Here is a 26,519-nt window from a genome sequence, read left to right as displayed (position 1 = left end):
CAGTGTTTAACAATGCAACTCCCACTGGCCTTCAGTTTCCCAGCAGGGCTGCCTTGTTTGGCCCCAGGGAAAGAGGATGTGCCTAATCTATCTGAGAACTGGGGGGAGAGGAGGTTGAGGGTATGGGGCACACTCTCAGAGGAGAAGGGGAGGGAAGATGAGGGTAGGGACTCTATGGGGGGGCAGGGAGGAGGGATGGGTTCTGTGGAGGGGGCAGCACTTAGGATGCAAACAGATAAACAAACAACAAATAAGAGACTGCTATGTAGATCAGGTTGACCTTGAATTCACAAAAAGCCACATGCCTCTGTATCCTGAGTGCTGGGATTAAAGGTGGATCCAAGGAGATATTTTCTAAGATGATGGACAAATTCAACTATCAGCTATTAATATTCTAATGATTTCAGTGCCAACAAGCTGTATTCATCTTGCTGATGTTCCAAGCTGAACACTCAATAACGGAAAATGTCCTCTTGCTACTACTTTACAGAATTGTGCCATGTGATCATGGAAGATGATCAGAACATGGCCGCAAAATATTAACATATTTTAATCTTTTGGTCTAACATAAAAATTCTATATACAAAAAAAGAGATGGAAGGTCAAAGCCAAGTTTTATAATTTAGATTCTACACAGTGACTAGCACAACGTCCTCGAATACCACACTTGAGGCTAATTGTACACCTGAAATGATTGCCCCGCTTCCCACCTTCTTGCCTGAAATCACTTCAGCATGATTCTAAATGGAACGCTAGGCTTGCAGTTCTAAGGTGGTAAAAAGGAGGATGAGGGTTTATTACCCGAATCTCCTGGTTCAGCTTGGAGACAGTATGCTCTGTGGATTCCTTCAGCTTCAGAAGTTTGGACTGTTCTTGCAGTTTCTTTTTCAAATCAGCTATTTGACCCTCCAGTTCCTGAAGACGTTTACGACGGCGCTCACTCAACCTAAAAACAAGTGTGATAGGAACGAAATGGCTTATTCTAAAATATGTAACCTTGATATACAGCCACCTTTAAAACAATGATCATAACCCACGCAATCAAAATTATCTCACTGATGAGAGCTTCATATCAGAGTAAAGCAACAAACATAGTTTTGAATATGTACAACAATAAGAAGCTTCAAATATACTTTCTCCCACCACTCAGTGCCCAAAAGAAGCCATTTTCCATTAGTTGTAAGGAATAATTGTGATGATGCAAGTTGAAGACAGAACATTTAACATCACTCTGAAGAGCATAAGGGTTAGATTCAGTAGAAAACAAAAATAATCCTAAGAGCAAACTAGGCTCCTTCTAAGATAGAAGTCTAAAGGAGGGGGCTTCTGATTGTCTTAGTTATATTCAAGGGATATAGCCCTAATCAAGGGATGGTTACATTGATTTTTAATTATTAGCTTGAGCATTAATAATATTCACAAGCCAGGGCACAGAAATTGTCTAGGAGGTCTAGACATTATTTTGCAAATGTCAGCTTTCATTTAACTTTTTATAAAGCCTTCCTTGATCACAGCCTGTCTGTGAACTCTAAATTTCACTTACTCTTAACGTAATTCTTAGTGACTGCTAAGAGTGATTTGAGCACTAGTTGTTTGCCATATTATAGCACTGTGTTCTTGACCTCCTGAGATGCTATTTTACTGGGGCTGAAGAGATGGCACAGGACTGGAGAGTACATGCTGTTCTTGCAGATGACCTGAGGTCACAACCACTTGTAACTCCATTGTCAGGGGACCCTGTACCATTCCGGCCTCCATGTGCACATATTGCTCCCCACCATAATTAAACAGAAGTTTTAAAAGGGTAAAGTCTCAATTATTTAATTTTTCTTGTATCTATGTTTCTTTCCCTTATCTACTATGTTAAAATTGTTTATGGGCAGTGAATGGGTGTTCTATTTCTCTAGTCTCTCAAAATCATCTTCCATATGGCAGGGGACTAGTTAGTGTTTATTGACTTTATTCTTACTTGGCTTGGTTGGCATCCTTCTTTGCTGTTTGAAGTTCAAGAACCAGTTCTTCTTTTTCCCTCTGTAGACTGAGGACTTCTGATTCTAGATTTTTAATATTATCCTAGAAACATTACAGGTCAGAGAAAAAGAAAAGATTATATAGAACAGGAAGATAATTCCATCAACATTCTGTCTCTAGCAACCATAAATAATTTATTATTATTATTATATTGACACATGGTCTCATTATATAGTTCTGGCTGGCCTGAAACTTGCAAAGTTGGATTAAAGTTGTATATGACCTTGAATTACTTTTATTAATTTATTTTTCCTTCTTCCCCCCTTTCCTTCCTTTGTTCTCTTCCTTTTTTAAAAAAAAGATTTATTTATTTATTTATTTATTTATTTATTTATTTATTATATATAAGTACACTGTAGCTGTCTTCAGACACTCCAGAAGAGGGAGTCAGATCTCATTACAGGTGGTTTTGAGCCACCATGTGGTTGCTGGGATTTGAACTTCAGACCTTCGGAAGAGCAGTCGGGTGCTCTTACCCACTGAGCCATCTCACCAGCCCCCTCTTCCTTTTTGTTTAAACAAACAGAATCTTACTATACAGGCTGGGCTCTTTGCTATGCTTATGCTTTAGCTTCCTAAGGGCTAAGGTTACAGGGAACCACATCTGGCTTTATGAATTAAATTTTATCATATCAATTGTATACTAAAAAGATTTCTTTTTGACTTGATGGAGAATAAAGTTGTGTGATAGCAATATATATTTGGACTTGAAGTTCAAAGGCCTGGATTTGAATATTAACTATAATACAAAGCATATCAGAGAAAACTCCTTTTATCCCTAGTTTCTATGCTGAAAGAATTAATATAGTAGTTCTAAGACCACTATGAATAAAAAAGGGCTCCTTGCAAGATTGGCTCTTTGCTTGTGCCTGGAAATTCTGATTTTGGTAGAGCCATTCCTTGTCTGATAACAGTGGCTCACTTATGATTAAACTATGTAAATACTGCAATTTAACCCAGAATGCCTGGCTTCTTTCAGGGGGTATATAATTATGGTATGCACTAGACAAAGAAAGCCTATATGACTGACCCCTGGATTCCTAGGGTCAGGGGGTTTCAGTCCTGGTAAAGAGTATTTCAAATATAATTACATAAATGGAAGAAAAAAAACTTCTGTGTGACTCCACTGGGAGAGGATTTTTGGAAGCTCATGTTGGGGTATGGGCTTTTTTCTCCTTCCTGATTTTACTTTGTTCCCTTTCCATAATAAATCTTAACTGTGGGTATGAGTATTTGTTGAGTCTTTTGAGTCTTTCTAGTGAATTATTAGATTTAGAAATCATGTTGGGTTCTCTCAAGTTTCTCTACCTCTATAAATAACATGAGCCAGGTATACTGGTGCATGCTTCAAGCCCTAGCTACTCAGAAGGAGGAGGCAGGAGAAGCATGTGAGCCCAGAAATTGGAGGCAAGACTGGACAATATAGCAAGAGCCATCTCAAAAACAAGTGAAAAACCAATATTTTCTACACTAATATTACTTCATATAGGTGCTAAGAAGATAAAACAGGATTAAATGGTAAGGACATTTTATAATCTTAAAGAGCTATATAAACTTGTTTTTTTTGGTTTTTTGTTTGTTTGTTTGTTTGTTTGAGGCAAGGTTTCTTCTGGCCTTGAATTAATTCCCTATGTAGCTGAGGCTGACCTTGAACTTCTGCTCTTCCGGTCTCTGCCTCAAAGTGCTAGGATTTCAAGCTACCGAACCCAGTTGGTTTATCTGGTGCCAGGGATCAACCCTGGGGTTTCATTCATGCTAAGTAAGCATGCTACCAACTGAACTGTAGCTTCAGCCATCAGTATTCTTATTTTAGAACTTTCAAACTTACCAATTCAAGAGCAACCACAGTTCTACATGAATTTAGGTGATGACTTTAGATATATTTTCTATGGTATAAAAAAATATCCCATTGGCCAGATTCTAGCTCATCCTCATAACCAAAACCAAAGAAAATTGACTAAATGAGTGGTTGAGCACCTGAGTTACACGAAGGTTCAGGATCAGGACAGGATAGGCAGAAAGCAGCAAAGGCAGGTTGGTGCTGTACTGAGAAGATTTCTAAACTTGCTAGAGCTGTTTTCTAAACATCAGGCCAAGCATAACCAATAGAAGTCAATAGCATTGCTTCATAATTACCCTGCATATTTAAACTGGTTGGTAATAAAAGAAAATAAAAAATACATGGGTATGCATTTATAGTTAATCATGACTCTTCCTATAAAAAATAATCCAAGTAGCCCGTATAGAAGATAAAGCACATTGATTGCCTCAGCCCTGCCAACATCTAGCCTCGTCTTTTCAGAAGGAAGCTTAGCTTTTTATCTTCCAGATATTTCCCTATTTACATATGTATACATTACGTATTTAACTTACACACTCACACACACACACACACACACACACACACACACACACACACACACCATAGAAGGGAAATACTGCTTAGAAATGAAAACCTTGGACTGGACTTAAGCTGGTTCACTAGATGACAGCCCTTGCTATATATGAAAGCCATGTGAAGAGAAAGAACCAGCCCACGAAGTGCTCTTCTGACCTCTGCAAGAGCGTAGCGATTCACACATATGCAAGTGTTTTTTAAAAAACTGGAAAACGGACAATATTTCTTAGATAGCTGGTGATTTCCATGTGATTCAAAGGTATTACTTTTTATTAAATGTCTATTTTCTTGGTTCTTAGAGGGAAAAGACTAGCTATTATTATTGTATCAACAGGTACACCTCATTATTTACACTTCCTTATAGAGTAGGAAAAACTCTGGAGGAACTTGTTTCCCGTTTCTGGGTAGTATAAGAAGAGAGACTAGACAAGGCAGACAAAGCAGTGGGAGAGGATGGGCCTAGCCTCATGGAGACTTGAAGTGTAAGAGTGGGAGGATACCCAGGGGGCCCCCAGCTACTCAGAGGAGAAGGGACTGGGAGAGGGGCAGTGAGTGAGATGTAAAGTGAATAAGTAAAAACAAACAAACAACCTAAACAAACAAACAAAAACAAGAAGAGAGACTTTGTAGTAATCTGTTATTGATCCTGGAAAAGTCAAAACGCATTGACCTGAAAAGGCTGCACTGTATGCCTTGAAAACAGAGGTAACTGACCTACATATTTAACCTGTAATCCTACTAGAATGACACAAAAAGTTGTGTACATTAACAAGCATGAAGAGTAGGCAGTCAGTATTGAAGACATATCAACAGCCTCTGGGAAAAGAGAAACAGTGACTGCCTTCCAGAGTGGAAAAAGTTAAACTATGGTTCCTACTGGATGAACACCAACCAGCAACAAGCTAGCTTGTATCTTGGAAAGCCAGGAAGAGTAAAAGCTGCCTTTCTGTAGTGATGGAACTTTCAGGCTGGATGGCCAAACCAGATCCAGCTAACGAAGACACGAGGGTCATGCTGCTGTCATGTATGAAATAACATCCTGTGTGAGCAGAGAGACCGCAGCTTTCCACCACACTGCCCACACAGCTCCAGGCAGAGAAGAGAGGAGTTCTGTAGGGTAAATAAGGAACCCAGGAGAATCTGTGCATGGGAAACTTCCTAGTGGCTTTTAGTTCCCCCCTCTCTTATATTTGTACAGAGAGCCAAACATCACCAGAAAGCATCTTAAGCAAAAGAGAGGATGAAACATACCAAACAAAGAAAATGTGGAGAAACGAGGCAAAGCAGGAAGAATAAAGCTTTGATAAGCTGTAATTCCTAGCCTTTGATACAAACACTGCAGCCATAAAAAGCTTTCTACAGCAAGAACAATTCAGAGCATCAAAGAGACCTTAGGAATTAGTAAGCAAATAAAAGTAGTCACTGGAAGGGGAAGGAAATCTAGAGAGTAGAATACAAGGACAAGGGTTTAGGAAACAGGAGAGAGGTGGCAAGGTGCTGAAGCAGACTGAACTCCAGAAATCCAGGTTCTGATTAAGGGCTCTGAAGAAAGAAACTGGAGGGAAGTGACAGTAGCTAAGAAAATATAACAAGCCTAGCATTGTGAGAAGAAATGGGGACAGAAAAAAAAAAATCCCAAGTCGCCAGAGGGAGAAAACTTAAGGTCACCATGTACTTCTTTAGAGCAACACTGGAAACAGACAATGGGGAACACTTATGTTTTCATTACCAAAAGTGCTGTGCATGTCTGCTTCCCATCAGCCCATGATGGGACACAGGACCAACTGCTGACCTAGAAAACAGAAGACACTTTACCTGGTACTGGAACTGAATGGGCTGGAGTTGGTTGTCATTCTGAGTCATCTTCTTAGCTAGGGCTTCCTTCAGTGCAAGTGCTTTATTCAACTCAATCAGCTCCTTGGACATCTGAGCTTGGCGTAGGGCATGCTGAGTGCTGAAAACATCAGAAGACCTGCTGGTATCTGGGCTGCTTTGCACTTGCTGAAAAAGAGAGATAATGATGTTGTGACAGCTACTCTTGCTTGCCAATTTGACTACGTCTGGAATTAACTAAAACCTAAAAATCACTGGGCACACCTGTGAAGGATTTTTTTTGGGGGGTGGGGCTTAACTGGATCATTTAAAGTGGGAAGACCCACCTCTAAAATGAAATGGGTCCCGCCCTCTGCTGGAAGCCTATATAAAGGACATGAAAGAAGGAAGCTTGCTGTCTTTGCCTGCTGGCTCTTGTCCTCGCTAGCAAGGCCATTCCTTCCTTGACATTAGAGTCTACTTCCTCAGGATTCTGGGATATACTGAAGACTAGATGAGACATCCAGCCTTGTGAACTAACCAACTACTGGATGCTTGAACCTTAACGTATATAGGCAACTGTTATTAGATTAGTTGGACCACAGCCTATATATAAATCATTCTAATAAATCTGCCCACCCCCTATACACATTTGTAAGAGAAGCAAGAAGCTGGAGTTCCTTAGGTACTACTTCATTCCCCAGAGCTGTTTTTCCATCAGCAATATCGTGTTCTTTTACTACTGTGGCTTCTTCTTCTATACTATTGGCTAAAACAGGTGAAATGAACTATGGAGCTTATTCTCTTGCTCTTAGAATTCTCTCTAATATGCACAAGTTTCCTTGCTCTCCCCTATACTAATCTGACAAACAATCCTTACTCTCCTTTCATCCCAAGAGGCCCCTAAAGAGGAGAGGACACTGGAAATGTCACTTTGGAAATGAAGAGTCATTTATTCTGACACAGCTGACTTTTATTACCTACTTTATCTCCTACCTTGCTTCATTCAGGATAAGAAAACTCCTAATACTCACTTGTTTCAGGGTAAAAGGCGGCTTCAAGCAAACCACTGCCTAACCCTTCATTTTTTTCCCTTATTGTGTGACCTTCAGTCAAAGCAGATGCACCTTAGCTATCCCTGTGATCTGTGAACACTCAAAACACTTTCCTCCTTTTCTTTTAGCCTATGGTCGCCCCGTCCATAGCACAGCACATTCAGAAAGCATTCTCCTGCAATGCTTTCTGACTTTGTCATCATTACCTAACTTGTTCCTTTCCTTGTTTTAACTTATTGGGTAACTGATGTAGAACTAGCACCTAATAGAAAGTAAGCAAGTCAGACTGAGACATGAAACGCGATGCTGCTGAGGAGTCTCAGCGTTCATTACCAGTTAGAAACACAGCCCATCCTTGCCTGAAGTATTATGAAACTGAGATTTCTTTGAAAGCTTTCAGGATTTCTAGAGGATTCTATGAATAATGGTACTGATCACAGGTCCTCTCCAGAGTTGAATGACTGATCAATTAGAGGAAGCACAGGATCAGCAGGGAGAGTCCCAGGTTCCACAGAAGGGGGTCAATTACTTACAGTGTCTGCTTCCCCTGCAGTATCAATGGTTGCAGTCATGCAAGCAGCAGCTTCATCCTGTAGACACACACACACACAAAAAGTTTTGATTTAGGGAAAAAAATACCAAAGTGAAATTTACAAAATATTTTATACTTGTTATTTGATTTTAAAAGTTGTTATTTTAGAAGTATACACAGAAGTCATTTATGGTCCTGAACAGGTTTTATAGTCACAGATACCCTAACAGTTTTGTGTGTCTCCATCTCCCACCCCTCAAGAGTCTTTTTTTTCAAAAGGGTGATTATGTAGTCTCTGAGGGAAACAGTAAGGTCTCGTGGTAAGAAGTCAAAGATCACTGAAACATTTAACCATCCTAACAGGTCAAAATTGAATCCATTTCATAGATGGCTGCACTTTAGCTTTATGCTTCTCTCACTGAGTCTCTCCATCGATGTACAAGCCCAGTCACTCCCTGTAGACATACCATCAAAAACCAAACATAAAAGAACCGCAGCACATCGGGAAAGTGGGTGGAATCAATCGCTGGTATTGACTGTTTTACAGCCAGTCAAGATGGGAAGCTCTCATTCCACAAGGAAATCAATGTCCTAATGAGTATGCCAGGGACAAACATCTTCTCATCAAGTCACACAAATGTCCTATGACCTCTGCTCCTCACATATGAAGGTACTGCGGGGAGAGCGTAGGAGAGGAAAAGAGCAAATAAGCACCTTAGGAGGCTAAGTCCCCTCCTAGAGAATGGCTAAGCCTTTTGGACACTGGAACAAACACCTAGGAAGGTAACCGAAAACTACTTATTAAGAGAAATCTGTTTCCAGATGATCCTCTGAGCAGGCTGTTCTCATCACTGAAGTTTACGCACTACTTGGCACTGTAACATATACATCACTGCTTCTGCACCAGTGATTCAGAAACCTTAGAAACAAAGGGTTGTTCTTGGGAAGTCATGTGGTAAAGGAGTTCAGAGGTGAAAGACTCGTTGGCTTAATCACAATGAAGGAATTTAGAGGTAAAACCGGCAGCATCTGTATCAGTCGTGTGAAACAACACATAGCTGTTGCAATCTTGGTATCTTAAAGGTCAGGAGATGGGTCCTTTCATGAGTGCTATTTGTAAAACATTTCCCTTGTTCTGCTCTGAAGTCTCTAGCCAGTGAGGATCAAAGAGAACCTCACAGGGAGCAGCAGTGTTTCCACACTCTCATCCTTATGTACAGCACTGGCAAGTCTCCACGTGTAGGGCACACTAAGTCCTTTAAAAATGGAACACCAATCTAGGATTGCCTAATGATTACCCTTTCTTCTCTCCCATGTTCAAATTTCAGCATATTTATTTACATAGCTATCATAGATTATAAGGGCTTTTAACACTGTCTTCTTTTCCCACCCCTACTCCCTTTTGAAACGGCCACTTGTAATGTAGCTCAGGCGCCTGGGACTCAACGTAGCTACTCTCAAACTCTCTGTCCTCCTTCCCCTATGTCCCAAGATCTAGGATTACAACAGTCAACAACACATTCAGCCTAAAGACTTTTCCTGGCACCTAAAAGAGGGTCAAGATCAAACTATATGGCTTTTGGCCCAGTGGAATTTTACAGTGCCAACATTCCAGCTTCTGGCTATGGTGACGCGCTTTATCATCATAGACTGATTCTGGTTTCACAATCCCAAGTGTATAAATATGTAGCAATGGGATGTATTTCAGTCTAACCATCCTTTCTCTCCTCTTCTTTGCCCAATCTAAGGCTGTAACTTAGAACCTCTTTTAAGTAAAAAGTACTATTAACTCAAGGTCATGGGATCAAAAGCAGGGTACTTTGTTTACACTAAACAGCAGAGCCTTCCAAAATGAAGTCTGTGCTTGGAAAGGGCTTGCAAAATACTTTTTGTGAACTCTGTTTTAGAGGAGGGGACATAGACAAAAATAAAAATAGTACTTGATTCTGCAGGAACAGAAATGACTGCCTGAATTTCCTCACAGGTTACTGCAGCAAAAAAGTTTGTTTGAATTGTAATTTAAGGGTACAGCTTGGTACGTAAAGCCCCAGGAGGAAAGTCCAGGAACAATGGCGGCTTTCATAACTGAAAATGGGGTGTTCACCTGTCACTTAAAATAAAAATAATTTTAATTCCGAATGAAGGGCACATGTACTTATATTTGAAACACTTTGCTTTTACTGTTGTGAGCCCTAATAAAAGCCATGGGGATACATTGTGTATTTTAAAAAGTAAGTAACTGGGAGGACCTTCAGACAATAGAGAAGGAAAACCGTGATTCAAGCGTCCAGCAGGAGCCTTGGGGAACAGGATTTACTCTGCTTAACGATGATGGTGGATGGAAGCCAAGAACTTTATCAGCCTGTGACAATCTTTAGCACTCTCTCAACTGTGTATGCCAAATGCATTTTAGTGGCAGACAGCAATTCTACAGAGTTCCTCTGAGACAGTCACCACTAACAGAGCTGCCTGCAGGCACACCAGGGCAGAAGCTATATTGCCAGATCTTCAGTGAGGATGGTTTACTGTATTCCTTCAGCCTTCATGATCTCAGAGCTCAGAAATGAGAAGTATAAAATCCTCCAAAGTCACCGTGGCCACAAACACTGCTCCCCTGAGCCCTTATTTTCAAAGGTTGTAAATTTTGGCTCTAGTACACTTTTTTTGGACCTTACATCATCATAATTTTGGGGCAACTCACAAGGTTTTCTTATATATGATGTTTCAGATATATTTAAGCAGAATTAGAGGTGGTGGTAATATTCTTTGTGCTAGTCATTATATAAAATCTTACACCATTTTCTAAACTTTAATTGTTCTTTGCTTTTGGAGGCACACCCTTTGCCTCAAGAAATGTTTATTTGCAAATGTAACAAAAGGTTAAGATAGATGCTGTAAAGGTCCCGGGGTCCCTTTTCTTCAGTCCTTGCCTTTTCCAAACTTTTATCACCATTTATGCCAGCGATCTTAAACCATAAGGTTTGAGTGAATTAATTTTAAAGATGTATTTACCTTTATTGTATGTGTTTGCCTGTACATGCATTCCTGGTGCCAGCAGAAGCCAGGAAAAGTCATTGGCTCTCCTAGAACTGGAACCAATCCTGGATCCTTTCCAAGAGCAATGAGTACTTTTAACTGCTGGCCCAACTCTCTAGCTCTTGAATAAAAAAAAAAAACCAATTGAGACAAAGTCTCACTATGTAGCCTTGGGTGGCTTGGAACTTGATATGTAGACCAGGCTGGCCTCAACCTCACTGAGATCCAACTGCCTCTGCCTCACAAATATTAGGATAAACTCAGTAAATTCTTTTTCTTTTATTTTGAAATTATTGTAAAAATATACCATTTATCTTTTCCATTTCCTTCTTTCAAACCCTCCCACATAATCCCCCTTTCTCACTCTTAAATGTATAGTCTCTTTTTTCACCAATTATTGTTGCATGCATATATGTATACACATATATATTCCTATATATAACCTGCTCAGTCTGCATGTTACTCATATATATATATGGTTTCAAGACTGACCATTTGGTGTTGGATAACCAATTGGTGTGCTCTTCCCTGGGGAAGACTATTTCTCCCACTCTCAGCATCCCTTAGCTAACTATAGTTCTTTGGGTAGGGTTGATGCCCCCTGGGTTTTTCTTAACTCTCTTCAAGGAAAACTTCTCTTTGTAACAGACAGATACCATTATAGAAAACCACAGCCCATGGAATTGTAGAGTTGCAGAGGCCAGTCAGTGCCAACAGATTCATCTACAAAACACTCTTGCATGGAAGGCTCAGGGAATACCATGGAACAGGGTGTGGAAAGCTCATAAGAGACAGGATCAGGAAGTTTGCTGTGAGGCTGTACCTGCTAAGAACTGCAGAAGCTACACCCATAAAATCTCAATAAAGTCTTAAAAATAGTTAGACAACTTCCAGAAAGGGATTACATCAATATGTTCCCAAAGAAGGAACGTGAAACCTGGAACAACCGAAAGTTTCAAAGCAATTAACGACAAAGTGCTACATGAGTCAAAACACAAGGACATCACACATGCATGCACGCACACCTCTTTTCACCTTATAAAGCTTCAATTTGAAACTAAGCCCTAAAAAAAAGCAAGAAAGTAATCCTTCAACAAACCTAAAAGAAGACAGCCTCAAGAACAGAATGCCAACTCTAACAACAAAAATAATAGGATGCAACAATTACTTTCCCTTAAAATCTCTTAATATCAATGGACTCAATTCCCCAATAAAAAGACATAGACTAACAGACTGGCTACACAAACAGGACCCAACATTCTGCTGCTTACAGGAAACCTATCTCAGGGAAAAAGACAGACACTACCTCAGAATGAAAGGCTGGAAAACAATTTTCCAAGCAAATGGTCTGAAGAAACAAGCTGGAGTAGCCATTCTAATATCAAATAAAATCGACTTCCAACCCAAAGTTATCAAAAAAGACAAGGAGGGGCACTTCATACTCATAAAAGGTAAAATCTTCCAAGAGGAACTCTCAATTCTGAATATCTATGCTCAAAATGCAAGGGCAGCCACATTCATTAAAGAAACTTTAGTAAAGCTCAAAGCACACATTGCACCTCACACAATAATAGTGGGAGACTTCAACACCCCACTTTCGGCAATGGACAGATCGTGGAAACAGAAACTAAACAGGGACACAGTGAAACTAACAGAAGTAATGAAACAAATGGATTTAACAGATATCTACAGAACATTTTATCTTAAAACAAAAGGATATACCTTCTTCTCAGCACCTCATGGTACCTTCTCCAAAATTGACCATATAATTGGTCACAAAACAGGCCTCAACAGATACAAAAATATTGAAATTGTCCCATGCATCCAATCAGATCACCATGGACTAAGGCTGATCTTCAATAACAACATAAATAATAGAAAGCCAACATTCACATGGAAACTGAACAACACTCTACTCAATGATACCTTGGTCAAGGAAGGAATAAAGAAAGAAATTAAAGACTTTTTAGAGTTTAATGAAAATGAAGCCACAACATACCCAAACTTATGGGACACAATGAAAGCATTTCTAAGATGAAAACTCACAGCTCTGAGTGCCTCCAAAAAGAAACTAGAGAGAGCACACATTAGCAGCTTGACAGCACACCTAAAAGCTCTAGAACAAAAGGAAGCAAATTCACCCAAAAGGAGTAGACAGCAGGAAATAATCAAACTCAGGGGTGAAATCAACCAAGTAGAAACAAGTAGAACTATTCAAAGAATCAACTAATCGAGGAGCTGGTTCTTTGAAAAAATCAACAAGATAGATAAACCCTTAGCCAGACTCACTAGAGGGCACAGGAACAGCATCCTAATTAACAAAATCAGAAATGAAAAGGGAGACATAACAACTGATCCTGAAGAAATCCAAAACACCATCAGATCCTACTACAAAAGGCTATACTCAACAAAACTGGAAAACCTGGATGAAATGGACAAATTTCTAGACAGATACCAGGTACCAAAGTTAAACCAGGATCAAGTTAACGATCTAAACAATCCTATATCCCCTAAAGAAATAGAAGCAGTCATTAATTGTCTCCCAACCAAAAAAAGCCCAGAACCAGATGGGTTTAGTGTAGAGTTCTATCAGACTTTCAAAGAAGATCTAATTCCAGTTCTTCTCTAACTATTCCACAACATAGAAGAAGCTACTCTACCCAATTCATTCTATGAAGCCACAATTACTCTGATACCTAAACTACAGAAAGACCCATCAAAGATAGAGAACTTCAGACCAATTTCCTTTATGACTATCGATGCAAAAATACTCAATAAAATTCTCGCTAACCAAATCCAAGAACACATCAAAACAATCATCTATCCTGACCAAGTAGGTTTCATTCCAGGGATGCAGGGATGGTTTAATATACAGAATTCTATCAACGTAATCCACTATATAAACAAACTCTCCTTAGATGCTGAGAAAGCATTTGACAAAATCCAACACCCATTTATGATAAAAGTCTTGGAAAGATTAAGAATTCAAGGCTAAAACCATCCAGTGGAAAAAAGACAGCATTTTCAACAAATGGTGCTGGCACAACTGGCAGTTATCATGTGGAAAGAATGCAAATTGATCCATTCCTATCTCCTTGTACTAAGGTCAAATCTAAGTGGATCACGGAACTCCACATAAAACCAGAGACACTGAAACTTATAGAGGAGAAAGTGGGGAAAAGCCTCTAAGATATGGGCACAGGGGAAAAGTTCCTGAATAGAACAGCAATGGCTGGTGCTGTAAGATCAAGAATCGATAAATGGGACCTCATAAAATTACAAAGCTTCTGTAAGGCAAAAGACATTGTCAGTAAGACAAAAAGGCCACCAACAGATTGGGAAAGGATCTTTACCTATCCTAAATCAGATAGGGGACTAATATCCAATATATATAAAGTACTCAAGAAGGTGGATTCCAGAAAATCAAATAACCCATTAAAAAATGGGGCTCAGAGCTAAAGAAAGAATTCTCACCTGAGGAATACCGAATGGCTGAGAAGCACCTGAAAAAATGTTCAGCATCCTTAATCATCAGGGAAATGCAAATCAAAACAACCCTGAGATTCCATCTCACACCAGTCAGAATGGCTAAGATCAAAAATTCAGGTGACAGCAGATGCTGGCGAGGATGTGGAGAAAGAGGAACACCCCTCCATTGTTGGTGGAATTGCAAGCTTGTACAACCACTCTGGAAATCAGTCTGGAGTTTTCTCAGAAAATTGGACATAGTACTACCGGAGGATCCCGCAATACCTCTCCTGGGCATATACCCAGAAGATGTTCCAACTTGTAATAAGGACACATGCTCCACTATGTTCATAGTAGCCTTATTTATAATAGCTAGAAGCTGGAAAGAACCCAGATGTCCCTCAAAAGAGGAATGGTTACAGAAAATGTGGTACATTTACACAATGGAGTACTACTCAGCTATTAAAAAGAATGAATTTATGAAATTCCTAGGCAAATGGATGGACCTGGAATGTATCATCCTGAGTGAGGTAACCCAATCACAAAAGAACTCACATGATATGTACTCACTGATAAGTGGATATTAGCCCAGAAACTTAGAATACCCAAGATACAAGATAAGAGTTGCAAAACACATGAAACTCAAGAAGAAGGAAGACCAAAGTGTGGACACTTTGCCCCTTCTTAGCATTGGGAACAAAGCACCTATGGAAGGAGTTACATAGACAAAGTTTGGAGCTAAGACGAAAGGATGGATCATCTAGCGACTGCCACACCCGGGGATCCATCCCATAATCAGCCTCCAAACACTGACACTGACAAGATTTTGCTGAAAGGACCCTGATATAGCTGTCTCTTGTGAGGCTATGCCGGGGCCTAGCAAACACAGAAGTGAATGCTCAGAGTCAGCTATTGGATGGAACACAGGGCCCCCAATGGAGGAGCTAGAGAAAGTATCCAAGGAGCTAAAGGGAACTGCAACCCTATAGGTGGAACAACAATATGAACTAACCAGTACCCCCGGAGGTCATGTGTTTAGCTGCATATGTACCAGAAGATGGCCTAGTCGGCCATCAGTGGAAAGAGAGACCCCTTGGTCTTGCAAACTTTATATGCCTCAGTACAGGGGAACGCCAGGGCCAAGAAGTGGGAGTGGTTGGGTAGGGGAGTGGGGGGAGAGGGTATGGGGGACTTTTGGGATAGCATTTGAAATGTAAATGAAGAAAATACCTAATTTTAAAAAATTGGAAATGATAAGATTAAAAAATGGGGGCGGGGATAAGAACCATGCCTGACAGTAGATGGCCAACATAAAAGGAACTAAAAAAAAAAAAAAAACCCAAAAAAGCAAGCTTCAATTTTACTTTTACTTAGGGAGTTATTTGGTGTTGAAGCCCTCCCATAAGTGTATACATTGAACTAATACCTTTAATCTCAATCTAACTTATTCAAATTGTTTCTTTGGGACAGTAATATATTTAGTAAGGTTAAATAACTAATAAGAGACAGAACTGGGTCCAAATCAGAGTATGTCTGGCTCTATTCCTGTGCCCCGTTTTGATCATAAATTTCCTATAGCATTTCTCATTCTAAAACATGGTCTAAGTTTTTAGAGTTTATTACATATTTTAGAACTGACCATCATAACTTAATAATATTGTATTCTTCTCATTTACTCTTTAAATCTCTTGGATAATTTTGACATTACCTACTGAAAACTGTAGAAAAAACTGAAGTGGCAAGATCAGAGATGGGAAACCCACATTTCAGGACAGTATAAACCTCTTTCCAAGAGGTAGGGATCCTCACCAAGCACTTACAAATACATTCATGCTACAGAATAATACATTGGAAAATGGAAGTGGAAAGAAACCCCGAAACATAGCCTCTTAAACCTGGACCTCCAGGGAGAGATGGCTCAGTGGCTGAGAACAGTGACTACTCTTCCAGAGGACCCACATGACAGCTCACAGCTGCCAGTAACTCCAGCTCTAGGGCTTCTGATACCCTTACAGGACATACATCCAAGTAAGATACCAATGAACATAAAATGAACAATAAACAAAACAGGACCTCCACCCATAAACCAAGTCTATAATAAGAGTGATTCTTTTGTTTTTTAAAGAATATTGCTAAGTAGTCTAGACTACCCTTAAAGTTGTGATGTTCCTGCCTCTTGAGAGAGAGAGAGAGAGAGAGAGAGAGAGAGAGAGAGAGAGAACACCATGACTCATGTCTTGATCTCATAATTTCTGGGATCACAAGATTAAAGGTCTGCATCCCCAGTTTCCTAGAATACAGAAATATTTATGTACAATAAATAAATGCTTTAATGTAACAAACTTAATGTTCAGAGTATACTCAATATTTCATTATCTCTTCTCCAAACAGTTCAGTTTAGCTATTTCAGCAAAAATTTACAGAACTAGAAATGTGTATATGCGTCAAGAAATGAACAAAAATGGCAAGCCTATTCCAGCATGCCTACTTGGCTTACAGATAGCTGGGCAATCACTTGTTGTAGGTTGCAAATTATCTCTATGTTTTCTTTTAACTCCTGGTCTTCCAATGTCTCCACGAGCTTTTGAAGATCCACTTTACAGCTAAAAAAATGAAGCAAAAGAACACAAGGGTTAATTATCCACAAAGGCCAGATTATACACGAAGGTTGTTTAAGTTGCTAACAAATATCTCATGGGAAACTTACGCCGCATGCCGCCTGAGTTCTTCTAGCTTGGCATTCATTTTCTCATTTGCTTGCTCTGTCTGCAACAAAGACGCAGGAGATCATTAGTGGCAGTGCCCGACAGCCTCACCTAATTATGCCTGCTCCTCTGCCCTGTGGATGAAAACTGGTAGAGGGCTCTCTCTTACAATAATAGAGGATTTAGTGGGCTTTGGTTACATAGTGGGGACTGCGTTTTTAACATTCATGAAAATTAGCTCTTAAGTTAACATGAGCTACTAAAAATAACAACTAAGCAGCTGGCTTTTTTGTTTGCCATGAAGCTCAAGCTATGGGGTAGAGTGTGAAGCCTTGATTCCAGAAAGAACTTTACAACTTGAGGAAAAGCCGTACTTCCTGGCATGTTACTCTCTGCTGTCTCAACTGCCTCCTACACTGCACTTAGACTTTTCCATTTATTTTATTTTTATGTATATGAGTGTTTTGTCTGCATGTATGTTCATCACATGTGTGTAGTATATGCAGAAATCAGAAGAAAGCATTGCTGGAATTAGAGTTATAGATGGTTGTGAACTACCATGTAGGTACGAGGGATCAAACCCAGGACCTCTGCAAGAGCAACAAGTACTCTTAACTATTGCTGAGCCAACTCTCCAGGCCAGCATTTAGAGAAGTGTTTCTCACTTGTGGGTTTTAACACCTTTGCGGGTCTAATAACCCTGTCACAGGGGTTGCCTAAGACCTTTGGAAAACATAGATATTTATATTACAAAACATAGATATTTATATTACAATTCTTAACAGTAGCAAAATTACAGTTATGAAGTAGCAATGAAAATAATGTTATGGTTGGGAGTCACAACAACATGAGGAACTGTATTAAAGGGTCACAGCGTTAGAAAGGTTGAGAGCCACTGATTTATAGAATTTAAAGCATAAATGGACCTCACATCAATTTGAGCTGAGACTATATATATATATATAAAATGTATATATGTAATATATATACACATATATATATATTGTCTGATATGATAGGCTATTTTTAACAAGAGAAAGAAAAAAAAAGGCAAGGCACAAGAATAATGTTAGTGCAAAAAGAAACAGCAGAAGGAAGAATGATTATTTCAATCACAGAATTTGTAAGAAGCTGAATGCTACAACAGATTTGAGAAAGACAGTTCTGACAGGATATAAAACAATAAGCTTATCAGGGAGCCATTGTAACAACCTTATAAAGGTCATATAGGTATGTGACTAGAATAACAAGTAGTATCTACTGCGTCAGCCATGCTCGCGTACATGCAAAACAGGTACTTTTTTTTAAAAAAAGAAAACTCTTTGATCCTACTATCACCTTGTGCTAGTAGAGGACAATATAATGGCCTCTGGATCTGACTGAGCATGTCTAAAGAACTTTCAGTAGCTTACTTTCCTTAACTAGAGAAGACACTCATGAATGAAGTGTTTACTTACAGAGGTTCAGTTACATTCTGGTACAAAGTCTGTGCCACTTCCTGCAGTAGTTGTACACCCTAAGACTGAGTTGTACTTAGGTTAGTAGGAAAGCTGGAGTGACGGAGCCAGCAAACACTGATCTAAGAGGTTCTAATCAGACAGAAAAGTAGGATGTCAAAGCGCTGTAATCAGTCACGTAGCAAACCACTTATTTGGAAATTAACCATATGGAAAATTAATTCAAATGATTTCCCCAGCTGTTATACTTCCCCGTGGCAGCTGTTAGGATAGGATATGAAATGTGAGAACATTAGGGGAAGGGAGTGAGAGAATTTAGAGCTTAATGAAGGAACAGTTACTTGGCATATGTGGACCAGCCCTTTACTACAATTCCTGGACCAGAAACTGCTTCAGATTTCAAAAGGTTTTCAGATTTGGGAATATTTGCATACATGATGTCTCAAAAATGAGACCTAAGTCTAAACACAAAATGCCTTCTGTCTCATACATATTTTATGTTTGTCTGAGGGTGTACGCACTGTATGTTTAAGACAGTGTCCCATGTGGTCCGAGCTGCCTTCTAACTCACAATGTACATCGGATCTGCAAGCCTCTTCCCTTCTAAGTGCTGGAGTGACATGAGTACACCCCCACATCCAGCTATGCAGCACTGGAGATCACACAGAGGCCTTCTGCCAGCAAGGCAAGCACTCTACCAGCTGAGCCCTGTCTCCCTGCTCCAGTTGTATATGGTATTTCCAGCAAGGTTTTGTCAACTTCGTTTTGATTGTGACTTATCACATGAGGTAAGATGCTGAACAGTCCATGATGACTGGGCAGGGTTTAAGGTAACACAGGGATTTGCTTCTTTCCTTTGGGAAATTTTATGACATCTATTTCAAAATGGGATTAGTGTAGATTAGTTGAGGTGATATGTAGGTATTCATTATTCTATGCTGCACAAATGTCCTCTATAATATTATGTTAATATTTTAGAGACTGGAACCAATAGGTGTTCAAAGTGTTGGGGTCTCAATTTGGGCCTCACCAGAATGATCCTCTCCAGCATCTGGGCTGTTTGACCAGCTGCCTCACTCAGACCACGACTTAATTTTTCATTCTCTTCCACCAGAGACTGATTCTTCTCCATCAGGGACTGAAGATTTTCTGATGGTTCCACACTAAAACAAAGGAAGCACAAATTTTAATAAAAAATACATCTGATGGCCTTCTTGGGGTAAAACTACATTCCAGAAGGCAGGGGAAAGAGTCCAAGCCTGATTGTCTTCCCAGGCATATAGTATTTGAACGGATGAATCAGAAAAACACGAAAATACTTAATGATTTGGAAGAAGTAATAATTCAGAACCAGATAAGGCAGTAATAAGCACAAATAACTTTTGTCATGGCTCATAGTTTAGGATTTTTCTACTCACATCACAAAGTTTAAACATGAAGGCTGCCCATTCTCCATTCTTCCCACCCTTGGTCCCTCACTACAAATTAAAGGGGCTGTGGAGATAACGACTCAGTGAGTAAGATGCTTGCTCCACATGAGGACACGAGTTTGGATTCCCAGCGCTGAGTGTGCCTGTAATTCCAGTGCTGAGAGGCAGCGAAAGGTTGAACCAGGATCTCAGTGACTAGCCAGCCTAGCCAAGCAAAGAATTCCAGGTGCAGTCACAAAAATAAGATTGACAGGAGCTAGAGAGAGGGCTCAGTGGTTAAGCGAGGTTGCTGCTCTTGCAGAGGACAACAGTGTAGACCCAGAATCTCCATAAGGCAACTCACGGCCAATCATCTTTAAGTCCAGTTCCAGGGAATCCAATTCCCTCCTCTGGCTTCCAGGGCACCAGCACTCACATGTACAAACACAATTACACATAATTAACAAGAATAAAATTAAACTGTGAAAAAATAAGGTGGAATGCTTATAGAGGAAGGCACCTGATGTCAACTGTCAACCTCTGGTTTTCACACACACATGCATGCCTGTTTGCACCTGAATACACATGCTTGTATGTGTACACACACACACACACACACACACACACACACACACACACACACACACACGAAGTAGCGTTCAGGGAGCAGCTGTTCAGAATCTCAATAAGCAGATATGTGACTCCAGGAATATAACATATGTCCTCTCACCCAGTTTTAGACCTTTATCAATTCTCAGAGATCTTAAATTTCTTAGTTTGTTCTTCATGAAAACGTTAATAGCAAGGCCACATGATAAAGTTTCATGCCACACTGTTAAAACTTTGCCAAGACACTTAGGAAAGAATGCTTAATTCAAAGAATAGTTTTAAAACAAATTATTAACATATGCAGTATTACTTTGGAATGCTGTTTTTTCATTCCCTTATCATTAAACCGAAAACTGCCGTGTCACATAAGCCAAGAAGTTTCAAATTAATGATACTTTTAACTCAATATTTTTATCCTAAAATATTTCTCTAAGTGGAGAAATCATACTTAAGTGAACTGTTCATTTTTTTCCAAGAAAAATTTACTACTTATGAGAAGACTCTTCACTGCAATTTCAAGTTAATGTTGTAATATTTAAAGACTACTGAAATATGTGAACAGTTCTATAGCACTGTGTGCTAGGCTCGATAGTAAATGATTTATGTATATTAAGCATTTCATTCTCACAACAGCCCCACTAAGCAGGTAGTTTAGTGATTCTCATTTTGAGGTTGAGGATACTGATATGTAAAGGATATGTGAGGATACTGATATGTCAAATGAGCCACGGTCAGAGAACTAGGGGATGATGGGAAAGGTGGGATTTCAAGTCAGCAGTCCAGTTTCAGCGGCCATGTCCTAAGTACTATGCCAACCTCAACACAGGCATACAGGCGTGCAGAGAACACTGGGCATACAAGCACTCAGAGTAGTAAGGGAAAATGAGTTCTCCCTAAGTCTGGAAGGAAAGCAGCACTGAATGAGAACATGACCTAGGACATCCATATGATGGGGAAGGGCTTAAAAGCAAAAAGCAGAAAGTAGAATTTGGACAAAGAATAGGCAAAAAAGAAAACACACATACAAAACCCAAAAGACCAGTGTTTCCTATTACACATGCTATTATTTAGTTGCCAATGTTAGGAATTCACATTTGCTAGGCAGGTATAAGCAGACACAGAAATAAGTACAAAGATTCCAATAACAGAGAACCTGAATCAAAAAACAAAAATACAATCCAAGTATAAAAGATAAAAGCACTCATATATGCCAAATGTACTTTTTGTAAACAGCCTTATTACATGTCTAACTATAAATATATGTTTTTGAGGAGAGCATTTTTATTAAATATTAAATAATGAATTGCTTGATTCATTGTTTCTTATAGTCTATTACTAAATAAATTTCACTACATGTATCTACCTACCTACCCATCCACCTACATATTTGTGTATCATGGGTGTGTGTGTTGTGTGGGGGGGAACACACAGACATGCCATGGTACATATGTGGAAGTCACAGGACAACTTACAGGCACAGGTGTTTCTTTCCATCACACTGGTTCCAGGGAGCAAATTGAGGTGGTCAAGCTTGGCAACAAGAGCCTTTACCAGCTGAGCCATCTCAACAGCCTCATTCCATTACTTTTAAAGCTGATGTTCGTGTGTGTGTGTGTGTATGTGCATGTGCTATATTCGGGGGAATTAGGAAAGGGGGCTGAGGCAAGGTCTTGTTATTTGTAGTATTGGTAGGACTTATGATTCTCCTGCTTCTGTCTATAGGTATGTACCACCACATCCAGACTCAAAGGACCTGTTTTATAGTATAGTCTACAGAAGGCTAGAATGCTTTCTGTTAGTCTCATTTTCACTAGAGTTGTCACACATTTAACAGGCTTGTGCTAAATGGAAATAAGAAGTCAATTGCTTTAAAATGAGTATAAGGGAAGGCCTCTAAGGAGTCCTTCAATAAACGCTAGCTTTCTAGACTTTATCTAAGTCATAAAATATTATTGGGAAACCCAGACTACAATAACCAAAGAAGAGAAATTTGTAGTAGCTTCAGGGAGATGAAATTATGGCAACCTTAAGTTTTATTCTTCACTCTTTTAATGTGCCACAACAGGTAACACATTATTTTTAAAGTGAAAATAATAATTCTTTTAAAAAAAGATATTTAAAAGTAAGCCCAGATCATATTCATTCATATATATATATATATATATCCCCTACAAACAGAAAATTGAACTGCAAAACATGAGTACTATAAGAAAAAGTGTTTAAGATATTTTACTTTTTATGGGTATGTGTATATAAGTGCCTGTGTGTCTGGGAATGTGACTGTAGGTGCCTGCAGAGGCCAGCAGAGGGCATTTGATTGTCTAGAGTTACAGGTGCTCAGTGGGGGTGCCAGTCTTCCCAAAGAGCAGGATGTGCTCCTTTTGGTTTTTGCTTTGTTTTGTTTTTTGTTTTTTTGTTGTTTCGAGACAGGGTTTCTCTGTAGCCCTGGCTGTCCTGGAACTCACTCTGTAGACCAGGTTGGCCTCGAACTCAGAAATCCGCCTGCCTTTGCTTCCCAAGTGCTGGGATTAAAGGCGTGCGCCACCACTGCCTGGCCATATGTGCTCTTAATCTGTGAGCCATCTGTTCTGTCCCAGTGTTAATTTTAACAAAATCTCAAACATTCAATTTTACCAATAAGATGCAGGAGTCAGATGTTAGGGTGAAAGCAAACAAACAAAAACCCACAACCTATGACAACAAAATAAAAGCCTACATACATGAGAAGAAAATATTTGTAGCACATACCACAAAGGGTAAATAACATAATATTCAAAGATTTAAAAAATGTGGATCCAAATTAGGGCTTACTACAGTTTAAGAAGTATTAAAATAAGTGTTAGTGAGACTATGAAGACAGTTGAAGCTTTGTTCACTGCTGGTAAGAATGTAGAAATGGTATAATGCCTATAAACAGTTTGGTAGTTTAGTTACAAAATTAAAAGCAGAATTAACACATGATTTAGCTATTCCAATCCTAGGTATACAGTCAAGGAGATTGAAAGCAAGGGTATAAACAGATAATGTACACTCATGTGCATAGCAGTATTATTTACAATACTCAAAAGATGGAAACAACCCAGTTTTTGCCAATAGGTGAAAGGATATGTCAAATTCTGTATATAAATACAGTGGAATATTCTTCAGTCTGTTGTCCCTGATCTGGCCCGGTGACAAGTACTTTCTGGCCGGGAGGCACTGCTATTTGAGCTTATCAGTTGTCAGAAGTACAGGAAAGGGACCAGGGTTAAGTGGATTAGAAATGGATGAGCCAAGTGCTACAGCAAGAACAAATAGAGTTGACTTCCCTCCCTCCCTAGGCTGGATCAAGGCTTGGAGACTGGGAAGAATGCTAGTAAACTTTACTCCCACTCGTAAACTGCAGGAAAGGTAGTAGTACTGCCATCTGTTTCTGGTCTAAATTCTTCTGTCCTGTGTGGGATCTGAGAGTGGACTTTGAGGCTTATGGGAACATGGAGTTCTATGTGCATTTCTTGTGATAATTTGTTGTTGGGGGTCTTCTTATTCTCTGGGACAGGCTCTAGCATAGGGTCTGATGGTAGGCCTGGAGCTTGGCCAGTTAGAGGTTTAGCACTTTCTACTTCTGGGAGAGACGAGGTATTCTTTGCAGGTGAACTATGCTGTCGACTTATACCTCTGTTGGGGCACTACTGTGGCAAGCACAAAAATGTGTAATTTATCTTTATGTCTCCCTGACTTTCTATCCAATGCCACATCCTTGAGCTGTGCAGTATTCCCTGTTCCCTGTGAGATCATAATGGAGCAGCCTTCCTCAGAAACATCTTGAACTGCTAGAAAAGCTGGATTGCTTTTTCCTTTCTTAGAAAGCATCGGTCCTGGGAATTGTCTATGTTACTGTGTGCAAACCTGGGAGAGGAAGTAACATGGTCAGAATGAGACTGTTTCCCTTACTCTCATACCCATGCACATTTCTTTTGGCATAGGCCTTCACTGTGTAGCCTGGCTGGCCTGGAACCCACAGAGCTCCGCCTGCCTACACCTTCCAAGTGCCCTGCTGTGGCTGCTCTCACGGAGAGTCTCGTTTTCAGGGAACTCGGGCTTATACTTTATGGAGTTTTTACTGACATGCTTTTACGGGTGGAGAGTTGTTAGATGATACTTTTGATATGCAATATTGCTGACATCACTAAGCACATTTTGTCAGTTCGTAACTTAATGGACATTTGGGTTGCTTCTACTGTTTTAGCTATTTTGAATAGTAAAACTGTGAACACAGCGCTGAGACTCTGCTTTCAATTCCTATGGACATATTCCCAGAAGTGAAATTGCTGGATCGGACCACGGGCCATTTTTATATTGTTTTTTTTTAAATCTCCACATTTTTCTATAGTGGCAACACCATTTTGCAATACACCAATAGTATGACAAGGGCTTCATTACATTCCTCACATCCTTCCCAACACTGTGTGTGTGTATTAACAAGTGTCATCCTAAAATGTATGAAATAATATTGCATTAGGATTTTCATTTGCATTTCTCTGTTCTGTTTTTGCATAAAAATTTGACATTAAGAGCCATTAAAGTATTTTACATATCCAAATAAAAAATCAATTACAATCAAGATTTAGGGAAACTCCAAGTGAAATTCAAAGAAAGGTTACCTTAAACTAATAGCATGAAAAATGCTACATAAATGTTGAGATATAGCTAATGAAAATATTTCTCACTGGCATATGGATTGGTGTTTCTGTTCTGGCTAGTTTCATGTCAACTTGACACAAGCTAAAGTCATCTGAGAGGAGGGAACCTCAGTTGGAAAAATGCCTTCATAAGATTGGGCTGTAGGCAAGCCTGTAGGGTATTTTCCTTAATAATCAATGTGGAAGGGCCCAGCCCAGTATAGGTGCTGCAATCCCTGGGTGGGTGGTCCTGAGTTCTATGAGAAAGCTGGCACGAAAGCCATGTCGAGCAAGCCAGTAAGCAATGCTCCTCCATGGCCTCTGCATCAGCTCCTGCCTCCAGGTTCCTGCCCTATAGAGTTCATATCCTGACTTCCTTCAATGATGGATTATAGTGTACAATTATAAAGCAAATAAACTCCTTTCTAAATTGCTTTCGTTATAGTGTTAGTTTTAGTTAGTAACCCTAATTAAGATAGTTTTTGACACTGCTTTATTTGTATACCAGAATGGAATACATAGATACGTAGATTGCAAATAAAGTGAGTTGGGGTTTCTTACTGTTGGGGGAAAGACATGATAAATGTCTTTTATGTGGCATGCTATCTAAGCTCCCTTCTTCCTTCTTTATGGCCTGAGCTCTATGTGTGTAACACACAGGTGTACCTGTAACACACAGGTGCATGAGGTATGGGTGGAAATTGGGATAGCCAGCCTAGTTTGGATTCAGAATCTAGCACTTGAGCTCTCTTGGTGAACTCAACCTAGAAACAGTTAAGTTCAGAGGCCTATACCATTTCACTGGTGTGAGAAGGGGAGGAGCCCAGATCACTGCTCCCAGGAACGTGGCTGGGAGAGATACTGGGAGAGAGACCCCAGTGAAGGGCTGAAGACAGCATTCCCTGCTGGGCTCAAGATGTACTATAAATCTTACTAGGAACATCCTTATCTTGATGGAGTTGGGAGAAATGGGTGGAGTTGAGAAGGAAAGGTCAATTTAGTCACATATTTAGCTTTTCTAGACTTAAAAAACACTTAGGCAAATTTAGGGCACAATTAAATTTAAGATGTAAATGATACAGTACATCCCATAGTATTGGGATAAAATCAAGAATTATCAGTAGGAAACTGTGTTTTTTTTAATATACATATAATACAGATAGATAAAAATGCAGCTGAGTGAATGTGTAGGATATCACACATTATTACACACTATTCTACCCTCCAACATGGCCCAGTGGCACTGACACCTCAGCAACAGTGAGCAGAGTTAGAGAAACCACACAGATCTTGGTTTCTAAACACCACTTCCCAATGCAAGAAACCAAAGCTCCTTGGAGAAATGG

At 39.6% G+C, this 26,519-nt stretch overlaps 1 protein-coding gene and 1 long non-coding RNA gene across 5 annotated transcripts in view; one reads left to right on the top strand and one right to left on the bottom strand.

The window, feature by feature from the left end:
• The window catches only part of Kif4 (kinesin family member 4), a 101,207-nt gene that overhangs the window by 30,328 nt on the left and 44,360 nt on the right, over positions 1 to 26,519 (bottom strand). For 3 of the 4 annotated variants that reach the window (NM_008446.2, XM_006527855.4, XM_011247528.3), the window contains 7 exons: positions 19,525 to 19,657; positions 17,040 to 17,098; positions 16,830 to 16,935; positions 7,830 to 7,886; positions 6,245 to 6,430; positions 1,970 to 2,073; positions 802 to 946 (listed from right to left, as the gene is read on the bottom strand). In NM_008446.2, the coding sequence (NP_032472.2) occupies positions 802 to 946; positions 1,970 to 2,073; positions 6,245 to 6,430; positions 7,830 to 7,886; positions 16,830 to 16,935; positions 17,040 to 17,098; positions 19,525 to 19,657 (790 nt within the window). Of the gene's footprint in view, positions 1 to 801; positions 947 to 1,969; positions 2,074 to 6,244; positions 6,431 to 7,829; positions 7,887 to 8,295; positions 11,712 to 16,829; positions 16,936 to 17,039; positions 17,099 to 19,524; positions 19,658 to 26,519 lie in introns of those variants that run through there. The other variant, XM_017318397.2, reaches the window with a different exon arrangement.
• The window catches only part of Gm52438, a 64,660-nt gene that overhangs the window by 32,225 nt on the left and 5,916 nt on the right, over positions 1 to 26,519 (top strand). The window lies entirely within an intron of this gene.

This window comes from Mus musculus, chromosome X (assembly GCF_000001635.26).
Source record: "Mus musculus strain C57BL/6J chromosome X, GRCm38.p6 C57BL/6J".
In the NCBI taxonomy this organism is placed as follows: domain Eukaryota; kingdom Metazoa; phylum Chordata; class Mammalia; order Rodentia; family Muridae; genus Mus; species Mus musculus.
This window is presented reverse-complemented; position numbering and strand designations above follow the sequence as displayed.